General features: G+C 43.1%; 1 protein-coding gene across 1 annotated transcript in view; it reads right to left on the reverse strand.

Annotated features, from left to right (window-relative positions):
- The window catches only part of RNASEH2B (ribonuclease H2 subunit B), a 54,671-nt gene that overhangs the window by 12,057 nt on the left and 19,047 nt on the right, over positions 1 to 23,567 (reverse strand). The window contains 3 exon segments of the mRNA XM_030564488.1: positions 1,502 to 1,566; positions 9,494 to 9,611; positions 20,145 to 20,221. Of these exon segments, the coding sequence (XP_030420348.1) occupies positions 1,502 to 1,566; positions 9,494 to 9,611; positions 20,145 to 20,221 (260 nt within the window).

The following is a 23,567-nucleotide window of genomic DNA, read 5'->3' on the forward strand; positions in this document are numbered from 1 at the left end:
TGAAACTTAATATACATCTGTAATGACTAGCATATGATCTCAAAAAATTAAGGATCCAGGGTGTTCTGGCCTGCTGCTTTTGAGACATGGCAGCTAGATTTGCAGCTCCACTGGGACGGGCTGGAATTTACAGTTGGAGCAGCCATGGATTTTACAGATGATTCATGCACCTGCTCAGAAAAGCAAGGGTTTTTCCATTTCTATTGGAATGGGAATGGAGTCCTGAATGGGAACCAGGATTCTGTAGGCCAGGACATTGTCAGATTCAATATGAGAGAGAGATTGTCAATATAGGTCATGGAATCTGTGACTTTAACAGACCTCCATGACTTCTTTTGCTTCAGCTCATAGGGCTGGAGAAGCTGTCAGCTCCTGCCTAGGAGCAGCAGCAGGGCCGGAGTAGTGGTCAGGGGTCAGTCCCTGCCACAGGAGCAGCAGCTGGGCTGAGTCAATCCCCGGGGCTGGAGAATCTATCAGCCCCAACCCAGGAGCAGGGCCGGGGTGGGAACCGGCAGGGTTCCGACTGCTAGTTCCCCCCTCCCTCCCACCAGGTATTTTTAGTAAAAGTCACTGACAGGTCACAGGCTTCCTTGAATTTTTATTGTCCATGACTTTTACTAAAAATACTCTGAGAAAATCTTAACCTTATCAATAGATCAAGAACAGTATAACAATATAATAGGCACCTGCAAAACCATACATATTCAGCCATTGATGTGAAAATGAATATCAGAGATGTGGAACTATATGGGCTCCTCCAGTGATATTTTCCCCTTATACCAGCCTTGGAAAAATTCCACTCAACTCACACCAGTACTTTCTTTAACCGGCAAAAACTCTATTGTTATCCTCCCTACACTGCCATGATCATGGCAAAAAGTGGTAACTAGATTATGTACTCGGGTTGGTAAATGTTAATGACAATTTTTCCAGGCTCCCTTACAACTTGTGATTGACATACATTTAATCATTTTCTCTGATGGATGCCATTGCAGTAGATCTATTCTGATTAAAATAATCTGCTTCTTTGTGTACAGTAGCGCAGACCTGACACAGTACAATTTCTTTTAGGCACAGAGAGTGTGGCCAGGCTTGTTTCACGAGTGATGCATAGTTGCACGAACCCAGCAGTATTAGGGGAGACAATGTAGAGAGGTCACGAGAAACAGAGCTTTTGCGTCAAATCACAGCAGTGTTGAAGGTGTGCTTCCCTCCATGTTTGGCCAGCTCTGCTGGCTGCTATGGGCTAGGGAGGGAGAAATGGTCATAGCCTTGCTGCCTTCCCATGCTTTAAGGCAAAGAGCAGTCCCTGAGCTCGTGGACAGCATAGAAATAGCAATTGTAGCCTACCCTGGACCTTTCTGCACCCATGCAGGGACCAGCCACAGACTGGTTCCGTCTAAAAGGGAATCTGCTAGAAATCTGCTATTTCCTTAACACTTTATATTTGTCACATTCTAAAGTATGACAAGCATACTTTATGACAAAGAGAATATAATACCTTTTTTCTTTAACCACTTCAATGTCTTCTCTGGCTGTATTTATAAAATTTCTTATTGCCAATTTCTGGGATAAAACAAAACAGGGGAATAAAGTCATAATTGGTTTTCATTTTCAATACATTAAAAACTCAAAAGACGCACATAAGACATGGTAGTCATTTCACAGTTTGCACATCATCAGGGTAATAATACTGAAAAATATTGGAAATGTGGAAAAACAACACAGCAAGCTGATGTTCACAAATCCATGCAACTTGATAACCCTAACCCAGCAAAGCACATGCGTTATTTAAGTATATGAATAGTTCAGTCCCAGTGGTTTCAAAAGTGGCTTCAGTGAGACTATTTACACGATCAAAGTTGAGCACATGCTTAAGTGCTTTGCTGAATCCCTTTTGACACATGCCAACAGACGGTTACATTTATAAGTAATATGGTCACAGCTGCTTTTTTCATCTCAGGTTCAGTTCCCAGTCAATTTGTTGTTAAGCCTCATGTCTTAAACCTGGACTTTGTAAACAGATGCATCTGGCAGCAAAGGTAGAAAAAAGAATGATTTATAAACAATATTTTATTGTCCTTCCAAGCATTCTCCCCCAAAGACTCATAGGATGGTGAATAGCAACATTTTCTTTTTCATCACCTCCTCCTGCTTCAAAATAAATTAACATAAATGTCAAGCAAACAGTTGTAGTTCTTCAAAAAAAGGAAACGCACATTATTTGGGGAAGGTTATCTTATCTATTATTTCTTAAGCACAATATAAATTAAATATGATATATGTATTAAAATATTTTCCATATCTGCAACTATGAGAGCATAAACATTCATTGCTGATGAATGATTATCTATCTGGGTGTGCTGGGGCAAACGGGGCGAGGAATTACAAAGGTTTCAAGAAAATTTCAGCGTAGAACTGCACACTAAATTAATAGTGCATAAAGTCAGGAATTGAATGAAATGTTTAATAAGATGATCTAGGTGACTTTAGAACACACAACAGTCAATTGTGCTCTTTAACAGGTATTTCAACAAGGTTAATAACCTATATAACATTACCATAAATACATCTGTTTTAAGTAATTTAAAGGTCTGATACACACATAAGAACATAAGAATGGCTGTACTGGGTCAGACCAAAGGTCCATCTAGCCCAGTATCCTGTCTACCGACAGTGGCCAATGCCAGGTGTCCCACAGGGAGTGAACTAACAGGTAATGATCACGTGATCTCTCTCCAGCCATCCATCTCCACCCTCTGACAAACAGAGGCTAGGGACATCATCCTTACCCATCCTGGTTAATAAACATTAATGGACTTAACCTCCATTAATTTATCCAATTCTCTTTTAAATGCTGTTATAGTTCTAGCCTTCACAACCTCCTCAGGCAAGGAGTTCCACAAGTTGACTGTGCACTGTGTGAAGAAGAACTTCCTTTTACTTGTTTTAAACCTGTTGCCTATTAATTTCATTTGGTAGTCCCTAGTTCTTGTATTATGGAAATAAGTAAATAACTTTTCCTTATCTACTTTCTCCACATCACTCATGATTTTATATACCTCTGTCATATCCCCCTTAGTCTCTTTTCCAAGCTGAAGAGTCCTAGCCTCTTTAATCTCTCCTCATATGGGACCCTCTCCAAACCCCTAATCATTTTAGTTGCCCTTCTCTGAACCTTTTCTAGTGCCAGTATATCTTTTTTGAGGTGAGGAGACCACATCTGTATGCAGTATTCAAGATGTAGGCGTACCATCGATTTATATAAGGGCAATAATATATTCTCCATCTTATTCTCTATCCCCTTTTTAATGATTCCTAACATCCTGTTTGCTTTTTTGACTGCCTCTGCACACTGTATGGATGTCTTCAGAGAACTATCCACGATAACTCCAAGATCTTTTCCCTGATTCGTTGTAGCTAAATTAGCTCCCATCATATTATATGTTTAGTTGAGGTTATTTCTTCCAGTGTGAATTACTTTAAATTTAGCCACATTAAATTTCATTTGCCATTTTGTTGCCCAATCACTTAGTTTTGCGAGCTCTTTTTGAAGTTCATCACAGTCTGCTTTGCCCTTAACTATCTTGAACAGTTTAGTATCATCTGCAAACTTTGCCACCTCACTGTGTACCCCTTTCTCCAGATCATTTATAAGTTGAATACTCCAGCACTAGGTTCATGGAGTTTCTTTCCCTTCCTGCAAACAACCAACAATGCTTTATTTATGGTTCCTTTCGCATTTCCTTCTTTGAGGTTTATACTGGCTCTTTTATATTGAATACAAATATCTAATTGTTATGTACTTTTTGTGTGTGCATAGCTGGGGGTGGTGAGGGGCTGGGGGAATGTTACATACAAGATATAGTTTAATTTCACCTCGACCATAGTAGAAGAGTAAAAAAATAAATATTTTTACATAGCAAAAAAGAAAAGAAAACTCCAAATACTATGCTTCATTTTTAACTGATCTGTAGCAGATAAAGTAGTTAGCTGTGATATTGTTGGCTACAGCCTTCTGGGACTCAAAGAAGGTTTTTAAATGGGTCTTAAAAGAAAAGAAGTTTGATAGAAGCAGAAAAAGGGATACATGAACCTGTTGCTCAAAGAAACTAACATGATTTGGGTCCAAGAATATAATGCAGAATTTTTGGATTTCCCTTATCTGAGAAAGTTCGAGGAGAGGACATCCTCTTGCCATCCTCCCCCAATCCATGTTGAAAAATAGTTCAGGACCAGATTTCCAGGCAGAATCCCCAAACAGCATGAATCAGAGTGACTCAGGGAAGAAAATGTAGAATTGTGAAGCCATTTTCATTAAAACGTATGAAAAATACTTACATTGAACCCTTCAGAGATCACTTTGTTTGAAAGTACTTTATGCACTTGACAGTTTGTACTATTAAATACTAGGAACTGACAATATTTGAGACCTCTGAAGAATTGAAATGAATTGTGAAAGTCACAAACTGCTGACAAAAGGATTCAATACTGGAACATGGATTTTACATGTAATGCACATTTGATATTGGTGAGAGTTAGCGACTGTGTTTGATAATATGAGAATATATTGGAAAGGCTTTTGTTCCCTAATGTGTCTGGTGCCTATAAAACTGGTCTGAGACATCTGGAAAGATTGGGTTTGAGAAATACAAATGGAATATAAGTGGTTCTACAATTAAATAATATGTTCAGCAATTGGGTAATCGCTATGTATACTTGGAAGTTTCCCTGATGTATTGTTGAACAAACTGCCTAAAGCACATTTTAACATCTATTTTCTCAGTGTTTTCCATAACTCAGAAACTCATATGGCCCCTTTTTTCCTACCTTCTGGGAATACAAGCTTGGCAATATTACTTAGCTATTCTAATCAGGTAAGTTTTCTTGGCTCTTCATATTAATCACATCAGACAAGATCACAGTGCAACTTTTGCCTTGCAAAACGAAACAAAGAATAACACTCACAAACTGAAGTTCATAACCCTTCATTAATCCTTTTCTATCATAGTCTCTCCCTCACATATGAACTTATTTTGAAACAATCCTCCTCACCCAGATCTAGTGAACAGAAAGAAGTGATTTCCTCTACCAACGAAACAGGTGAATGCAAGTTCAGAGTGGTTTTTACACAGAAACAGAACTCTGACTGCTTCAGTGCCCTGGCCGCTGGGTGCCAGGCAGGGGGACTTCTTAATCTTAGCCCAGCAAGCGTAAACTATCAGTGCTCTAGGTTCAGAATTTACTACCCGGATTCCCAGTGCTAGTTATGCTTTTTGTTTTATTTGTTAAGCACTGCCAGCATGTTCAGTGCTTGTCCACAACACAAATACTTCTTGCCCCAAGGAGCTTACTCTCAAATAAGGCAGAGTACACAGAGCAATGAGAGGCCTTAGTAGAGAAGCACTAGATTCTTTCAAAAAATGCATTAGTTATAATACCAATAGTTCTTGTGAACACTAGAGAAAGTAAGTCTTTAAGAGTGATTTGAATGACAAGCGAGGAGTGGGTTGGTGGAAAGGAAATATGAGATGTGATGAACAGTCCCGAGTGTATCTGTTCCATATTAATGTTTGTGGTGCTGTAAAGAGAAAAAATAGCCTAAAGTTCTTGCTCCAAGATACAGTCCATAAAACAGACACAAATGGGACAAGCAGCACTTGGAGACCCAGAAATGGTTATGACTAAGAATGTTGTATAAAAACCATTGAATTAAAGTCCATCACATTTTTACATATTTCAAAACAAAATATAAAGATGCTGGCTTTCAGAGTTTGTTGCCAGTTGCTGAAATGGCTACACATTATATAAAATTATATGCATACATATTTTATGTATAAACAAAAGTAAATAATTCCCATTTGTTTGAAGGAATAAAAGCGCTTCCCAGAGGTTTCTTTGTTGTACTATAACTGCATATATTATTTATAGAACTCACACTGAGATAAAGTTAAGAAAGAAGAACTTTTTATGGTAATCACTATTACATTTTTGCTATGAAATAATAAAATTTTATATGTATTTCCTAAGGGCTACATTGTGATTTGTACTAGGCATCCATGCAAGGGAATAACCCACTCCCCCTTATTACGCCTACACAGACTTCCTAGTCTGGGTGGCTCAGAAGTAAACCAGGTTATTCCCTCAGTGGAGTAGGTGGATAGAGAACCTTGGCTTCTCCTCCACTCATTGACCAGCATGGGAGTGGGGCTGAGGGGACTGTAATTTACTTTTGGTACAAACCAGCAGTAAAAATTACTACCATTCCAGAGCAAGGAGGAAGCAAGGAGACACAGTGACCAGGAGGCATATCTGTGTCACACAATGTGTTCTAGGGTTACTCATGGGGTAGAGCGGATTTTGCGCCACCCCTTTGTCTAGGCTTTTGAGCCCAAACTCACAATCTAGCTCTAAAATAAACAGTCATTCATATCTGTTAAAATTATGTGCAACATGAGCCTTTCTGAAGAGTTAGTTTTGAAACCAAACAAAATAATCTGCAACTCAGAACAGTAAATCTGAGCGCTCACCTGGGACCCAATCCTGTGAGATGCTGTGCACCTTTGACTACCACTGAAAGGCCTCTGTAGACAAGACTTCCTGCTTTCATCCTTTGACGTGTGTATCATTTCTTTAGTTGTTTACCCTCTTTCGCAAGCTAAACACAGTTTTCCAGCCAGGCCCACAGCTGGGTTACTTAATTAGTTGTGTGTGTAACTGGGAATAGTAAGGGCACTTTCTCCTTTCTTAATGAAAGTTTACTTTGTGTCTCACAATTTCTTTCATCTATGTCGCCAGGCTGAGGCTAAGGAAGATAGAAATCTAACCTCTTTCCACCCTTGCTTTATAATTAAATCCTCTCATTTCTGGCTGCAGCCAGCATCCATTCAGTATTCCTGATCTCAGCAAATAGGTACACCTCTACCCCAATATAACGCTGTCCTCAGGAGCCAAAAAAATGTTACTGTGTTATAGGTGAAACTGCATTATATTGAACTTGCTTTGATCTGCCGGAGTGTGCAGCCCCTCCACCCCGGAGCACTGCTTTACCATGTTATAGCTGAGTTCATGTTATATTGGGTCACATTATATCGAGGTAGAGGTGTAGTAACAGTGTTATAAGTATGTTCTCCTTTGGTTCTGCTTTCTCACTGCAATAAAGGTGACTATTTTCAGTGGAAGCATGTCCTACTTTATGTTCAAATGAAGCTTTTTAGGCAGAAATAGCTTAACACATGCAACACAACCTTTACCTATAGAGGACACAACATCATCTCATATTGTGAGAATATATCTGGTTCCCTAAAAGTTCAACATGCCTCTCCAGGTTACTGCTAAGTTACATGAAACAATAAGTGATACAAGTTTTAGTATTTTTCTTCTGTTTGTGGTGCTTATTGTTCCATTGTTACTTTTCAATTCTTTGGTGGTTATCCTTGTAACACTGCCTAAATCTTCCCTCCTAAAGCTGTTAGTGACAACTGCAGCCTGCCATGGAAAGCAGGAATTGGTTCAAACAAGCCTTCTTGTTCTCATATCGTAGCGCCTTGTAGGTGCTCTACACAGCATAGAAACAGAAAAACTGGTTGATTTTTTTTTAATGGAAAAAGACCAATGTGGAAGATTCTGTTTTCTCTAACTTCTGTATCCCTCTTGAATGATTACCTCTCCATTCAGTCAGGAGGTCAGCACAGAAGGGGGCCCTATCTGAAAGGCAGGACCCTTCAGGATTTTTACAAGTTTTAAATTTTCAGATGATATTGCTATGAATTATGAAGGCTCTTTTCCATGTCTGCCAAGCTTGTGCTATGAAAAAAGCCATGCATTTAAACGTATCTAACAAATATTTAGGGTCATATGTTGTCCTCAACTGACACAAAAACTCCCAATAATATCTATGGGAATTCTGTATAAAGATCAAGGACAGTATGTGTATACCCTTGACAGATGGAGTTGATTCAGGTATTTTTAATACAGTTTATCACCTCATTCTACCAACACCCCTTTCAGAGCAAAGCTCGCAATAGCAGACAACTGCTAACATTTTTAAAATAAATTTTTCTTTTTACTTAATTTTAACACCACACCATAATCTTGTGCAAAACTATAGGAACTTGTGTTGTCTCTTCTCCTTTTCTGAAACACCTCTCACAGCCATTCATTCTCCCTTTTCTCCGTTCCAGGTTGGGCCTGCTTACTCTCCATATACCGTGCTTGTAATTCACAGGGACACTGGTGCCACTGCTCCTTAGTGGACCATTCAACTGGCAAAAGAGTCACTCCAAGACCCATGTGATGCTCACCACAGAAAAAGAGATATTGCTCACAGCATAAGGGAACCATATCAACTTTAATGATATACCATTTTTGATGCCACCAAATGGTGGAACTGTATGCTACTAATTTAGAGCTGCAGTATATAATTTCAGTCAAGTGCAACATCTTTTAAAATACTGAAATAAAGACCACTTTTAAAAGGAAGTCCCATCATTCCTTAAACAACCACTGAAGTGCAGCTCTACTCTGAGCCAATGACTTTGAAGGGGTTGCATGTTTATTGTCTCAATGTTTTTCAGATCAAACATTTATCAGTGAAAAGCTGGTTGTTCTACTTGCCAACCCTGCAAACTCAACCTGGGATGTAAACACAAGATAGGTTCTTTCTATCACACATATCACCCAAAGTAACAGAGCTTCTACATGCTCAATTAGGCCTTCAGCAATACCTGTGCAACTGCAATATACAAGTGTAACTGAGTAAACAACTCTGTTGCTGATGCAAAAGAAGGAATAAAATCCAGCTCGTTCACTCGTAATTTGGCAAAAACAGTCCAACTAACCGGAATAAAACAATACTTTTTTTTATTGCTAAGATCAACAGATATAACTCACAAAATGATGAGCATGGTAGTGCTATCATTACATGGTTACTTTTCAGCATAAACTCGCACTTTTAAAGATCTTCAAGTCTTCCAGTAGAGTACAGTTTCGATGAACCTTTAGTAAGACCCCTCCTCTACTGAGAAAGCACTCTTTTGCTGATCCCTGATTTCACTGTAGTTGTGGTGGTTATAGTTGCATTCATAGAAATGCACAGCCACATACATACACAGTAAAAAAAAAAAAAACAAATTAAAAACTAGAGCTGTACCTGAGATATAAGTTATAAACAAAAGAGAAAGCTTTAATTTGCCAAACATGGCAGTTACTTTATGGAGAGAAAACTTTTTGCAAATTTAGGAGAATGATCAACCACATGAATGGATTCCAATAATAAAATGCAGCAGGACATGTGGCAGATTACATTGGCATACCAAAGATGCTTGGTGAAACAAGACGTAAAAGCCAGTGCCTAGTGCTGTTGGCTTAGCATCAGAGTGGCTTCTAGTCCCACTGTGCAGAGGTTAACTGAAACAAATAAATAAGCCCTTCAGAACCAAACATTAGCCGAAGAATTAGTCTGTTAGCTAAATTAACATCCCAAATCTTGTACCTTTTTCTTCTATCACGTGATGTAGTGAGTCCATAACTCTTGCACACTGTAGCAACATTGTACAGCTAGAAAATTCGGAATCAACCACAACTTGATCCAGTGGTTGGAACTTTCCTTTCTGAAAAAAAAAATCAAAGGGATTATAGAAACATTACTGTCAGCAACAGCAAAAATATAATAAGCCATTAAACGTTTTATGGCTAAAGTCTTAAACCCAGGATTACAAAGGCTGGATTGCTAGTAGTACCATGACATATTCTGTTTACAGAGCAACAAACTATGAAGAAAGATTTCAAAACCATAAATACTTACAAAGTACTGAACTTTTCATTTAGTGTGCTTAAAAAAGTCCAGTTTTAAAACATCACGGAGACAAACAAACGCAAAGTACAGAGGGTTTACTTTGGAAGATGACAGCATGTTACAGTAGTTAATGCGTACCAATGGCTTTTCTAGACACAACCTGCTTGATTAAATTCAATATCATAACTTTCATTTAAATTTTGCTTTTTTTCTTACCATAAAGAGGAATCTCAGAGGAGCAGTGTGTCTTAAAGAACATAGTACTAACCTTTCATCTCTGGAAAGTGAGTTCCAGTTTTGCCTAAAATCTTACATAAAGGGGTTTTGGCACAGCTTAAATAGCACTGTACAGGACAGAACCATCAAACAAATCTCGCCTTTGCCAGACATTACAATGCATAATTATTCAGCACAGTTTGGCACAACTGGCACCTTTCCCTTTGGAAATCTCCCTGAGCACATCAGTATAAAGGCTCAGTTAGCTCTCCAGCCTTAGAGTGAATGGTCTCTAGGGGCCAAAGGTGAAGTCATTATGCTGGTCTGGGTGACAAAAAAACACTTGCATAAACCACATTCATTATTAAAGAATAATCTCATTAAAGCAATCAGAGAATTCATAAAATAACCAACTGAAATTTACAAGGTACAAAACAAAACAAAGGATTTCTATTTGTTTCTAGTGCAGAAAAAAGTAGAGATAATAATCAAAATAAGAAAACGATTACAAGAGTAAAACAATACATTTATATTAAAATTAATCTGTGGATAAGGTTTTCAAAAGGCTACTAAATCTGAATGAAGTGTGGTACATGGAAAGCCATTGAAGGTATTCTTCTATAACTGTTTATAAGAATGTGGACTACTATAAAGACTGTGATGGACTACAATACTATAAAGCATACATATTTATGGTTACACTATCATAAAACGATGAAACATTTCCAACACAATATAGGTTAAATTACTGGTTAGAAATATCAAGCAAGTGTTGACTGCTGAAAGAACATGCATAAAAGATTTTGTATCCTCAATCCACAATTTAAAAGCATAAAGAAAATAATTCCCTCCCATCCATATACTTTTTCTTCATTAAAACAGTAACAGGGAATCTTAGAGGGAGAAACAAGAAATGGGTATTGAAGGAAAGAGAAGCCTTTCGGATAAGTAACCTGAATTTACTGCCTCCATTTGGCATGAATGAAGAGTGGCATTTAAATTCTTCCAGTTAGATAAACTAGTGTCCTTTGGCTCATGGACAAGAGATTACATTAACTAATTAAGTGCATTTTTTTATTCTTCCTGATATATTGTACTTTTAAATTGCACATGAGAATTTGCAGAGCCATGTGATCAATTCATTTATTATCTGCCTTGGATTACTTAAGCATACCTTTGCCCATAATCTGCCATTCCAGATTATCTACATTCTAACCCCTGTAACTACTTCAAACAGCCACCTTTTCCGTTTAAGATCAACCTGCCATAGAAATGTTTCCTCCTCCTCCTCCCCACAAACATGTGGGTTCCTCACAAAAGTTGCATCTACCTCTGGCTCAGGACAGGCACTATTCAGTCCTACACAAACAGCAGTTTATCAGTTCAAACTCCCATATCTCCCAGCCCTACAGGCCTAGACTCAGGTGCTTTATGATGACAGGAAAGAGGAGATTCTCCGTCTCCAGATGGGAACTAGCTTTCACTGCTGGCCCTGCAGGGCTGCACCATAAATTATTTTAAAATGGTAGCACTTTAAAGTTATTTTAGGTCATGTCTGGAGGTGTTTCACATATATTAATTTTAATATTGCTCCCTCTTTGAGCCCTTGCAGTGCGGTGTGACACTGACAGACTGATCAATTGGTGTATGAACAATAACTCCTCAACAGAAGGTACTGAAATGATAAACAAGGTCACTGCCTGTAGACAGTTATCAAAGCCATGTTAAGTAGACTAGAAACTCTGATATGTTTGCTTATACTGTTTGAAAACCAAGAATAGGCTATAATTATATTTGTCTGTGTTTACCTATATCTTGTTAGAAGTTTAACAATGTGATCTAATTCACTTGTAGATGCTAAAACTCTATTCCTGTCTTTAATGATTCATTACTGTATTCTATTGAATCAGAGATCAAAAAGGGATACTATCATTTAGATGGGACTTTTAGTGTAATAATATTATTGGTTCATTTTTCTTTGAAACTTGTAAATTCCACATAAGTAAACTACCTGTGAACTGTTTGAACAGTTAATTGCCTTATGCTAATGAATACAACTAGTTACCAGGAAAGAGAGATTAGCTTCAAAGCAACAATATATATTAGCTATTCGTCATCCAAGAAAGGCCCTGCTGGAAGCAGTGCGAGCCAAGGGACTTACTGGCCGCCGCTTCCAGCAGCCCCCAGTGGCCTGGAGCAGTGAACCGTGGCCAGTGGGAGCCGCGATCGGCTGGACCTGCGGACGAGGCAGGTAAATAAACCGGCTCTGCCCACCAGGGGCTTTCCCTACACAAGCAGCGACCACAGTTTGAGAAACATTGTTCTAGAAGAACGTTTGCAGATCAGCAGCCTCACCATCTCTGCTATGAAACAGACATAAGAACTTTACTTATATCTGTATGTATATTGATCTTTTAATCATAACAATTCTCTTATTTTTATTCATAAATCTTAGATTTAGTTAATAAGAATTGGCTCGCAGTGTGGGTGAGATATGAAATATTAATTGACCTGGTGGGCAATGCACCTGCTCTCTTGGGATTGGTAGCACTTTATATATGGTGAATAATGTTTTTAGTAACCATCACTATATTAGACTTGGCTGTCTGGGTGGGAGCCAAAGGCTGGATTGGTTAAAGGGGACTGTACTTTGGTTTCTTGGTATCCAGTAAGGTATTACAGAAGTTGTTTGGTTACCGGTTTGGTGAAATCTAGTTATAGAATAAAAAGACAGTTACCTTTTCTGTAACTGCTGTTCTTCAAGATGTATTGCTCATGTCCATTCCACAATAGGTGTGAGTGCTTGCCATGTGCACCGGTGCTGTAAGTTTTTCCCCTACCAGTACCCGTAGGGGAGTGCCCCCAGCAGCCCCTGGAGTGGTGCCACATGGCGCAGTATAATGGGCGCTGTGCTCCCCCCACCCTCCCTTCTTGCTAGACAACTCCGAGAGAAGGGAAGAAGGGTGGGATGTGGAATGGACATGAGCAACACATCTCGAAGAACACCAGTTACAGAAAAAGTAACTGTCTTTTCTTCTTCGAGTGATTGCTCATGTGCATTCCACAGTAGATGATTCCAAGCTATATCTGTTGGAGGTGAGTAGGAGTTCACCGACACTCGGGATGGAGCACTGTTCTGCCGAACCCGGCGTCCTCCCCAGTCTGGGAGACGATCACATAATACGAAGTGAACACGTGGACCGATGACCATGTGGCAGCGCTACAAATGTCCTGGATAGGGACGTGAGCCAGAAAGGTGGCCAATGAGGCTTGCGCCCTCACAATCAGCGGCGGGGAACTCCTGCCAGGTCGTAACAAGTAGGGATACACAAAGTGATCCAGCTGGAGAGCCGCTGAGTGGAGATTGGCCGACCTTTCATGTGTTCAGCCATGGCGATGAACAGTTGCAAAGACTTCCTGAACGGTTTTGTTTGTTCCAGGTAAAAGACCAGAGCCCGGTCTCACATCTTGCATGTAGAGGTGGCACTCCTCACTAGACGTGTGGGGTTTGGAACAGAGGGAAAATGTCCTGGCTCATATGATAGGCGGAGATCACCTTAGGGAGGAATGAAGTGTGTGGCTGGAGCTGCACCTTATCTTTATGAAATACGTGTACAGGGGTTCGGAGGTCAGGGCCTGGAGCTCCGAGACCCTCCTAGCGGACATGATTGCCACAAGAAAGGCTTGCCACAAGAAAGGCTTCTTTCCATGAGAGATGGGACCAGGAACATGTAGCAAGAGGCTCAAATGGAGGCCCTGTCAGCCTGGCCAGAACCAAGCTCAGGTCCCACTGAGAGACCGGGGGTCTAACATAAGGAAAGAGGCTATCCAAGCCCTTAAGGAATCGACTGGTCATGGCGTAAGAAAATACTGTGTGGCCCTGCACTGGCAAGTAGAAGGCCGATATCACTGCCAGATTCACTTTGACAGATGAGGGTGCTATGCCCTGGGCTCTCAGATGAAGGATGTAATCCAGTATAAGCTGGAGCAGAGCAGCCATTAGAGAAATGCTGCAATCCGTGGCCCACTGGGAGAACCTAGACCATTTTGCCAGGTAGGCCTAACGTGTGGAGGGCCTCCTGCTTTCCAGGAGGACTCGCTGGACGCTCTCCGAGCAGGTCCTCTCCCTGTGGCCTAGCCGTTGAGCAACCACGCCGTGAGGTGGAGGGCTGCCAGGTTGGGTTGGAGGAGGTGACCTTGATCCTGAGAGAGAAGGTCTGGGCGAGTTAGCAGCAGCCATGGGGGGCCATGAACAGGTCTGTAACAGTCCTGTACCAGTGCTGCCTGGGCCATGCTAAGGCAATCATAAGGACGCAAGCCCTGTCTGTCTTGACTTTTTCTAGGACCTTGCTGATCAGCAAAATTGGATGAAAAGCATATAGAAGCTGACCTGACCAGGACAGAAGGAAGGCGTCGGAAATTGCGCCCTCGCCTAGGCCTTCCTGGAGCAGAACTGAGGGCACCAGCGGTTCTGCTGGGTCATGAAGAGATCCACCTGAGGAGTTCCCCACGTTTGTTGGAAGGAGAAGTCCTGGCTCAGGCGATCCGCCCGAGAGTTCCAGATACCCAGTAAGTGGTGGGCTTCCAGGCTGATATTGTGGGCTATACAGAAGTCCCATTCCTGGAAGAGGGCTGAGGAGCGAGCTCCACCTTGCCTACTGATGTAGAATATTGAGGCCGTGTTGTCCGTGAGAACTCTGATCACCCTGCCCATAAGGCACGAGTGGAAGGCCACACAGGCCAGACCGAATGCCCTGAGTTCTTTGACGTTTATGTGTAGGGCTGGATCCTGTGTGGACCACAGGCCTTGGGTCTGGAGGTTTTCCACGTGGGCTTCCCACCCCAAGTCCAATGCATCAGATACCAATTCTATAGTTGGGGGGCAGCTCCTGAACAGGATCCCTCGGAGCCTGTTCTCCGGGGTGGTCCACCAATGGAGGGAGGCTAGAACAGGTTTGGGCACAGTGAGGACCTTGTCCAGCCTGTCTCGGGACTGGGAGAATGTCGAGGTCAGGCAGAGCTGAAGGGGTTGCATCCTGAGTCTGATGTGATGTACCACATATGTACACGTTGACATGTGACCAAGGAGTTGGAGGCACGTCTGGCAGTTGTCATAGGAAATCTCACGATCACTTGGATGAGCTCCCTCAAGGTTTCGAACCTCTCCGGCGTAAGGGGAGCTCTGGCCGATGTTGTGTCGAGAATCGTGCCAATGAACACTATATGTTGTACTGGTACCAACGTGGATTTGGTGTTGTTTACCAGCAGCACCAGTGTGGTGCATGTGGACAGGAGGAGTGTTACGTGGTCCTGTACCTGCGATCTGGAGCTGCCTTTGACCAGCCAGTCATCGAAATAGGGGAAGATCTGGATCCCCCGACACTTGAGAAAGATACACTTTGTGAAGACTCTGGGTGCCGTCAACAGGTCAAACGGGAGTAGTGTTCCTGTCCTACCATGTGGCCCTCAAATATGTGAATGTGGAAGTACACATCTTGGAGACTGAGGGAGGCATCATTGTCTCCGGGATCCAGGGAGGGAATGATGGACGCCAGGGAGACCATCTGGAACTTGAGTTTTACCATGTACTGGTTTAGGCCTCATAAGTCCAGGATGGGCCTGAGGCCTCTTTGGCTTTCGGGTTAAGGAAATAACGGGGAATAGTACCCTTTGTATCTGAACTCCAGAGACACCACCTCCACCGCTCCTAGATGAAGGAGCTGCCTCACCTCCTGCTTGAGTAGGCTCTCATGAGAGGGGTCCCTGAAGAGGGATGGGGAGGGCGGGAGGGTAGGTGGGGTAGAAAGAAACTGGAGGGTATAGCTCCGGGAGAAGATGTTGAGGACCCAGCGGTCCAAGGTCAGTTGCGACCACTCCGGGAGAAAAGAGCATAGATGGTTGGAGAAGGGTAGGTTGGGCAGATCCATGGTGCAAACTGGTAAGTCGTCCTCGGCGTCCCATCAAATCTGGAGCTTACGCACCTGCTTGTCCTTAGAGGGGCCAGGCTGGAGGCGCAAGCCAAGACTGCTACTGTGGGTGTTTCTTATAGTCCCCAGATTTTTTATAGGGAGGCTTGTATCTGGAGTCGGGGGCCTAGCTGGGAGCCTGCTGAGGCTTGAACTTGATCCTGGCCAGGGTCAGGACATATAGACCAAGAGTCTTTAAGGTCATGTGAGAGTCCTTGAGATCATGTAATTTCACATCTGTTTGCTGCGCTTGCCATTGAAGGGGAGGTCCTGCAGGGAGCTCTGTGCCTCACTGGACAACCTGGACAAGAGGAGCCACGACGCCCTCCTCATGCACACTGCAGAGGCCCTAGTTCTTGCAGCTGTGTCCGCTGCATTGGAGGCTGCCTGAAGGGCTGCTCTGGAGGCATCTGTGCCCTTCTCTACCAGGGCCTTATACTCCTTCCTATCACGCTCCTGGAGGTAGTCCACGAACTTTGGCATTGAGCCCCATAAGTTAAAGCTGTATCTGCCCAGCAGGGCTTGGTGGTTTGCCACCCTCAGCTGGAATCTTGAGGAAGAATAAAGCTTTCTACCAAATAAGTCCAGCCTCCTTGAGTCTTTATTCTTAGGGGCGGGAATGGGTTGGCCCTGATGCTCCTTGTGGTTGACTGCCTCGACCACTAGGGAGTTGGAAGCGGGGTGGGTGTATAGATATTCATGCCCCTTGGCGGGCACGAGATACTTCTGCTCCACCCTCTTAGATATGGGGGGCAGGGAAGATGGGGTCTGCCACAGGGCATTAGGGATCTTCGCCACCCCTTTGTGGACAGGAAGGGCCACCCTGGCCGGCGCTGTCACTGAAAGAACATCAAAGGGGGAGTCCAAAAGCTCCTCTACCTCTTCAGCCTGTAGACTGAGGCTTGACGCCACCCTTTTCAAGAGCTCTTGGTGGCCTTTTGTATCCTCCTGGGGAACAGGAGGAGGAGGCACTGTGATTATCTCATCAGGGGAGGATGAGGATGGGAGCGAGGTGGTCTGCGTCCCCACCAATGCCGCAGAACCCAATGCTTGGTCCCCTTTTAGCGCGGGGCTGGGAAAGAGTGCTCCGCTGACCCCTTCCTGGGGGGCTGAGAGAGGGAAGCTGACAGTCTTTCCGAAACCCTGACCACCAAGCAAGCCACCACCGGGGGCTGAATCGGGGTCCATTGGTAAAAGAGCACTGGCTAGGGAGCCTGGTGCCACTGCACTTACCGTGGCACTGTTGGAATGGGCTCCCCTGCCGGATTCACCCAGTCCGCCAATTATCAGCTCTGAGGGGAGGCCGGGCTGGCATACGAATGGCCGCTATCCCGGGATGGGGACAAGTAACGACATCATGAACCGTGCCAGGCTCGAGATCTCGAGTCTGATGTAGAGGAGCGGGAGTACCGTCTGTAACGGCTGCTCCACGAACTGCTCCATCAGGTAGATCCGCGATGGTTGGTTGCTGGAGATCTACGCCTGAAGCTGAGGGAGTGGTGCCGTGCTGGGGACCTCAGTTGGGACGGAGAGCGTGAGCGGCGTCAACATCGGTACTGTGAGCGGCTACAGTGGCTTCTCAGAGTCGGCGTCTGTCCCAGTCTCAGTGGGGCATGCTCTGATCTTGAGGCCTGCACTCCCTCGATGTGGAGTGGTGCCTGGATTCTCTGCTGCTCGGCACCCAACCAGACAATCTGGTGGGGGTCGATGGGGACCTGCGTGGGCTGCGGGGGGGAGGAGGCGGTCACTGTGTGGAGAACGGCGTTGGGAACCTTCCCTCGACGATGAGCGGTACCGCCCAGGTGGTGACTGTGGCAGTCCAAGTGCCGGCTTCCCTCTGGACCGGGGAGCTGCTGGGGTTGGTGCAGCTGGTACCAGGAGAGATATTACGTCTCAAGCCGCCTGCAGGGCCTCCAGTGTGGAGGGCACCCATATGTGGCCACTGGCGTCTGGAGAGGCTGGCCCAGAGTGGGCTGGGCTACTCTGCTCAACTTGAGTCGGAGGCCGCGAGCTCCAGGGGGATCGAGAGCTGCCCAATGTGGGTCTAGTCTCGCCAGCCTTGCCCCGGTGTCTTGATAGAGAAGATCTCTTCTTTGTCTTCTTAAGAGTGTCCTGTGGATGGGGAGCAGTGCTGGCTGGTGGAGGGCATTGCTGGGTCAGCGCGCACCAATGCTGCGGTGCTCAGTGCCGACTCGGACTGGTGTAGCGGTGTCAGGGCCGACTCCATCAATATGGCTCAGAGCCATATGTCCCGCTCCTTCTTGGTCTGAGGCTTAAGTGATCTGCAAATCTTGCAACAGTTGCTGAGGTGAATTTCCCCAAGACAGTGTAAACCGCTAGTGTGTGGATCACTTACAGGCATAGGCTGTTTACAAGTGTTGCACGACTTAAAGCCTGGGGCATGCCCTGACCCAGGCACACTTTTCTACTCTATATAAAACTTTTTTTTTTTTTTAAAAAACACACACAAGTACTAACTGTCTAGGAACTAAGCAACAGTCCAAACAGGGAAAGCTACAGCTGAGAGCTGGAGCACAGCAGTTCCAAGGAACCTCCACTGGAGGCAAGAAAGAACTGAGGGTGGGGGAGTGCACAGCACCCCTTATACCGTGCAATAGCGGCACCACTCCAAGGGTCACTGGGGCGCTCCCCTACCGGTACTGCTAGGGGAAAAACTTCCAGCACCGGTACCTGTGGCGAGCACACACACCTATTGTGGAATGCACATGAGCAATCACTCGAAGAAGAACCACCAGTTTTGGGGATTGTTTGCCCTATTCTTTGCAGTTTGCCCTGAATAAGCATTCTCAGTGTGGCCCCTCCAGGCATCACAGTCACAGGGACTCATAGCAATCTCTAGGAACAAAGAATGTAGGCCGTCCTTACGGGGGATCTATCCAGGGAAGCAGTAATGCTGAAAAAGATTTGGGAGTCATGCTGGAAAATCAGCTGATTGTGAGCTCCCAGTACAACTCTGTGGCAAAAAGGGCTAATGCAATCCTTGGATCCATAAACAGGGGACTCGAGTGTAGAGAGGCTATTTTACCTATGTATTTGGCACTGGTGTGACTGCTGCTGGAATACTATATCCCATTCTGGTGCCATCAATTCAAGCAGGATGTTGATAAACTGAAGAAGGTTCAGAAAAGAGCCACAGGAATAATTAGAGGATTATAAAACATGCCGGAAGTTGAAGCTAGACAAATTCAGACTGAAAATAAGGTGTACATTTTTAACAGTGACAGTAGTTAACCATTGAAACAATTTACAAAAGGTCTGGTGGAGTCTCCATCACTGACAATTTTTAAATCAAGAATGAATATTTTCTAAAAGATCTGCTCTAGACATTTTTTCAGGGATGTTCTATGGCCCATGTTATACAAGAGGTGGACTAGTCAATCACAATGGTTCCTTCTGACCTTAGAATCTATGAATCCCACAAAGTCCTAAGTAACTTGGCTCCAATCCAGCAAAGTACTTAAGCATGTATTTAAGTGCTTTGTTCGACTGGCGCCAAAAACCCCTCAAACGTTAGAGGGAAATTTTGTGCTGACAGTCACAAAACGGATTTTTCCAGGGCTTATAATTCAGCTTGTTTTGTTAATTTTTATATTTAGTTAGGCAAACTGGCTTAGAGATAAGTCCTCAGTAAGGACTAGATGTGGAAATTTCAGCTTGTTAAGGTCAGCCATTTTTAAACTCATCAACATGCAAAGCAGCATCTTCACATTTTTCTAGAGTGGCAAAAGTACTTTTTGTTTCCCTCACCTTCCATAATTAAAAATGGATGACTGAATTCATCTCAAACTTTCCAAAATATTCACCTTTGGGATGAGACCAAGAATGGAACACTTCAGATGAAATTGAAAAATTTGCAGATAATTATGAGCAGAGACAGAAATATAAGGCTTATGATCAAAGTCAAAATGTAACCTTAACTATAACATCTTTTACTGACAACACCCTACATCTCTGATCACCAAACAACAATGGCAAAGATGACAACAACCTGTCTGGGACATGTATTTATGCTTCAGTGAAATATAATTAACATTCATTTAGCGTGGGAGTCCCACTTTAAAGAATTAAAATAACTTTTAGAGAAAATAAAGTAATAAATAGCTGTTTCCCCTAAAATTTCTAATGCCAGAATCAAGGACACTTACCTCTTTCTCTGCCTTTATGAGGTAGAAAAGCACCAGAAATAAAGGATCCATTGGTGTTGCAAACAATAGGCGTCCATCTATGGACAGAAAGATGAAAGAACATTTAATTCTCAGAAATATAACACACACAGGCAGCTTGATTATTTCCTTTTAATTTTACTGATAGGGGTTGCAGTGTTTTCATGAAGTGGTTAAGTAAATTCTGTTATTTTGTTTTATAAATGCCTTAATATAGGAGGGCTCAATTCTCAGTTGTGCCTAAGCAACGTTCAAACACAGCAGGATGGGTGTCTTGATAGGAAGCTGACTGTAGCTCAATGATTCTGCTCTCCCCCTAGTCCTGGCAAAAGTTAAAGCTGCAGGGGTCTAGCTTCAATGAATGCTACAGGGGAAATCTCTTCCATCAGCAGAGAATCAGGCATAATGAGACCTCGCTCAGCTGTGGCCCCCTTCCCCATTTACATCAGGCAGCAAGCTCTGCAGTAGGAAGCAAAAGATGAGTTGTAGCTGAATTCTGCATGCTTTACAAAGGCCAGAGATTCCCTCTGCATGGGGGAATTCTCCGTTGGTTTCTTATGCGACACAAAGTGAACTTGGTAGACTTGGTATGTTTAATAATATATACCAGTTGCAGTATAGGGCCTTCATTTAACAGAGCCTTCAATATAGATAATTGGAAACAACAATGTAACTTGAAAGCAATTCATTAGATAAGATCTAATAATTGATAACCATTTGAAATTAGAAAAGCAAAAATGAGTGTAGCTATTTGGACTTGACAGCTAGAGAGAGGGTTTTTTTTAATTCACTAATAGGAAATGAAATTTTAACATACTTTCCCCATTTTGTATTTCCTAAATCTTGCCAAACCAAGATCACGTTATTGGTGAATCATTTGGTTTACAACTAATAATTCATTCTTCGTATTGCAAAAAGTGTTGATTTTCCAGTGGAAGACGTAACAACAGAACCAACAGGCCCAATGGTAAATTATAATTTGTGATGTCTTTAATTAATTTGCACATTTATTTCCAAATCTTCTCCATTTTAGAGTAAGATCGCTAAGTAAGTATGAAACCTAATTCCCCAAGTTCTGTCTTACAGTCATTCCTTGTCATTGGTACCTTTTAATCTGACGGCTGGAAGGTACTATCATAGCACTGAGAAAGCAATTTTTTTTTTAAAAGCAGCTTTTTTGTATTTTGGGGACACAGAATACTAAATGTATTTCTATTTCTCTACACACTCATTTGTTCCCATAAAAACAACATTTCCAGTACCAATGAGTCTAGTAATGCATTACTGTCACTTGGAAAATATGAGAAAAATCCAAACGAGATCATCATTAAATATTTAAAAATAAATTATAAAAAGGCAGAAAGAAAGACAGGCCTTTGGAAGGCAGCAGGGAACTCAGGATATGTCTACACTACAAGTGCTACAATAGCAGAGCTGCAGTGGTGTAGTAAATTCACCCCCTTGAGAGCCAGTAGCTAGTTTGACAGAATTCTTCCATCAACCTATCTATGTCTAAACCGAGGCTTTGGTAGGCTTACTTTTTCATACTCTTGAATAACGCAGCTAAGTCAATCTATGTTTTAGGTGCAGATCAGGTCTAAGTTTCTGGAACAGCTGAAGATGGCGCATGCTGTGAAGGTGACATGCTGGCTATCAAAGGGAGGTAATGTTACGCTTTTCAAACAGCAGCTTCTGTAAACTAGATCATTAAGAGCCACAACAAATATGTTACTGCTTGAGAGGCAGTTCAACCCACTTTCCAGGTAGTGTATTTGCATCAGAAGTGGGATATAAAGAAAAAAAAGGCCAACAAGAGAAGATAACAAGAATTACAGGGAACTGGAGTAAGCTCCTCTTTCAGGGGATGCAGGAAATCAAGACTAAAAGATTCCATGGCACAAGTATTGATATGTCAGACAAATGGGAGAAATGACAGGGAAACTCCACTCAGGAACCTGAAAAGCTCGCTAACAAAACTAGATTGAACACGGACCCATTTTAAAGGAAGTGAAAAACTAATGAATTTCAGACTTCTACATACCTAGAATACTCAAACAAAAACAAAAAGCTGGAGAATTATCATCAGAAGAACCACTTTTTCAGAGCTACAGGAGTTAATTTTATACATGCCCCTGCAGCACTCAAAGAAATTAGGAACACCTTTCCAGGCTTCTAAACAAAATGCAGGTAATGGTTCCTGAGGACAGGATGCAGGTGATGGTTTCTCAGGGTATGTCTACACTACAGGATTATTCTGATTTTACAGAAACCGATTTTTGGAAACAGATTGTATAAAGTCGAGTGCATGCGGCCATACTAAGCACATTAATTCAGCGGTGTGCATCCATAGTACAGAGGCTAGCGTCGACTTCCGGAGCGTTGCACTGTGGGTAGCTATCCCATAGCTATCCCATAGTTTCCGCAGTCTCCCCTGCCCATTGGAAATCTGGGTTGAGATCCCAATGCCTGATGGGGCCAAAAATTTGTCGCGGGTGGTTATGGGTCCATATCATCAGTCAATCCTCCCTCCATGAAAGCAACGGCAGACAATCATTTCACACTCTTTTCCCTAGATTGCCCAGGCAGATGCCATAGCACGGCAACCATGGAGCCCATTCCGCCTTTTTCCACTGTCACCGTATATCTACTGGATGCTGCTGACAGACGTGGTACTGCAGCGCTACACAGCAGCATCTCCGTGCCTTTGCAAGTTAGCAAAGATGGTTACCATCCATACTGTACCGTCTGCTGCTTTGCAAGTTGACAAAGACGGTTACCAGTCATACTGTACTGTCTGCTGCTGTCATGCAGGCGCCCCCGACTGACCTCACCGAGGCCAGCCAGGAGCACCCACAGGACAAAGACGACAGAGACCACTCATAGTGTACCATCTGTCGTCCACAAGGCAAAGCAAGGGGACGCTGCTGTGTAGCGCTGCAGCACTGTGTCTGCCAGCAGCAACCAGGAGACATACGGTGACATTGAAAAAAGGCAAGAAACTATTTTTTTCCCTTTGCTTTCACAAAGGGAGAGGAGGTTGACGACATATACCCTGAACCACCCGCGACAATGTTTTTGACCCTTCAGGCACTGGGAGCTCAGCCCAGAATTCAAATGGTTTTTGGAGAGTGCAGGAACTGTGGGATAGCTACAGTCATCAGTCGCTCCTCCCTCCGTGAGCGTCCATTTGATTCTTTGGCTTTCTGGTACACTTGTCCTCAGCTCTTAAGTTTCATGCAGCACTGTGCTGAGTCCCTGTTGTGGCCTCTGTCCATCATGGCCTGGAGATTTTTTTCAAATGTTTTGGCATTTTGTCTTTTGGAACAGAGTTCTAATAGAACAGATTCATCTCCCCATACAGAGACCAGATTCAGTATCTCCCGTACGGTCCAGGCTGGAACTCTT

Source organism: Gopherus evgoodei, chromosome 1, assembly GCF_007399415.2.
Source record: "Gopherus evgoodei ecotype Sinaloan lineage chromosome 1, rGopEvg1_v1.p, whole genome shotgun sequence".
NCBI classification, from domain to species: Eukaryota; Metazoa; Chordata; order Testudines; family Testudinidae; genus Gopherus; species Gopherus evgoodei.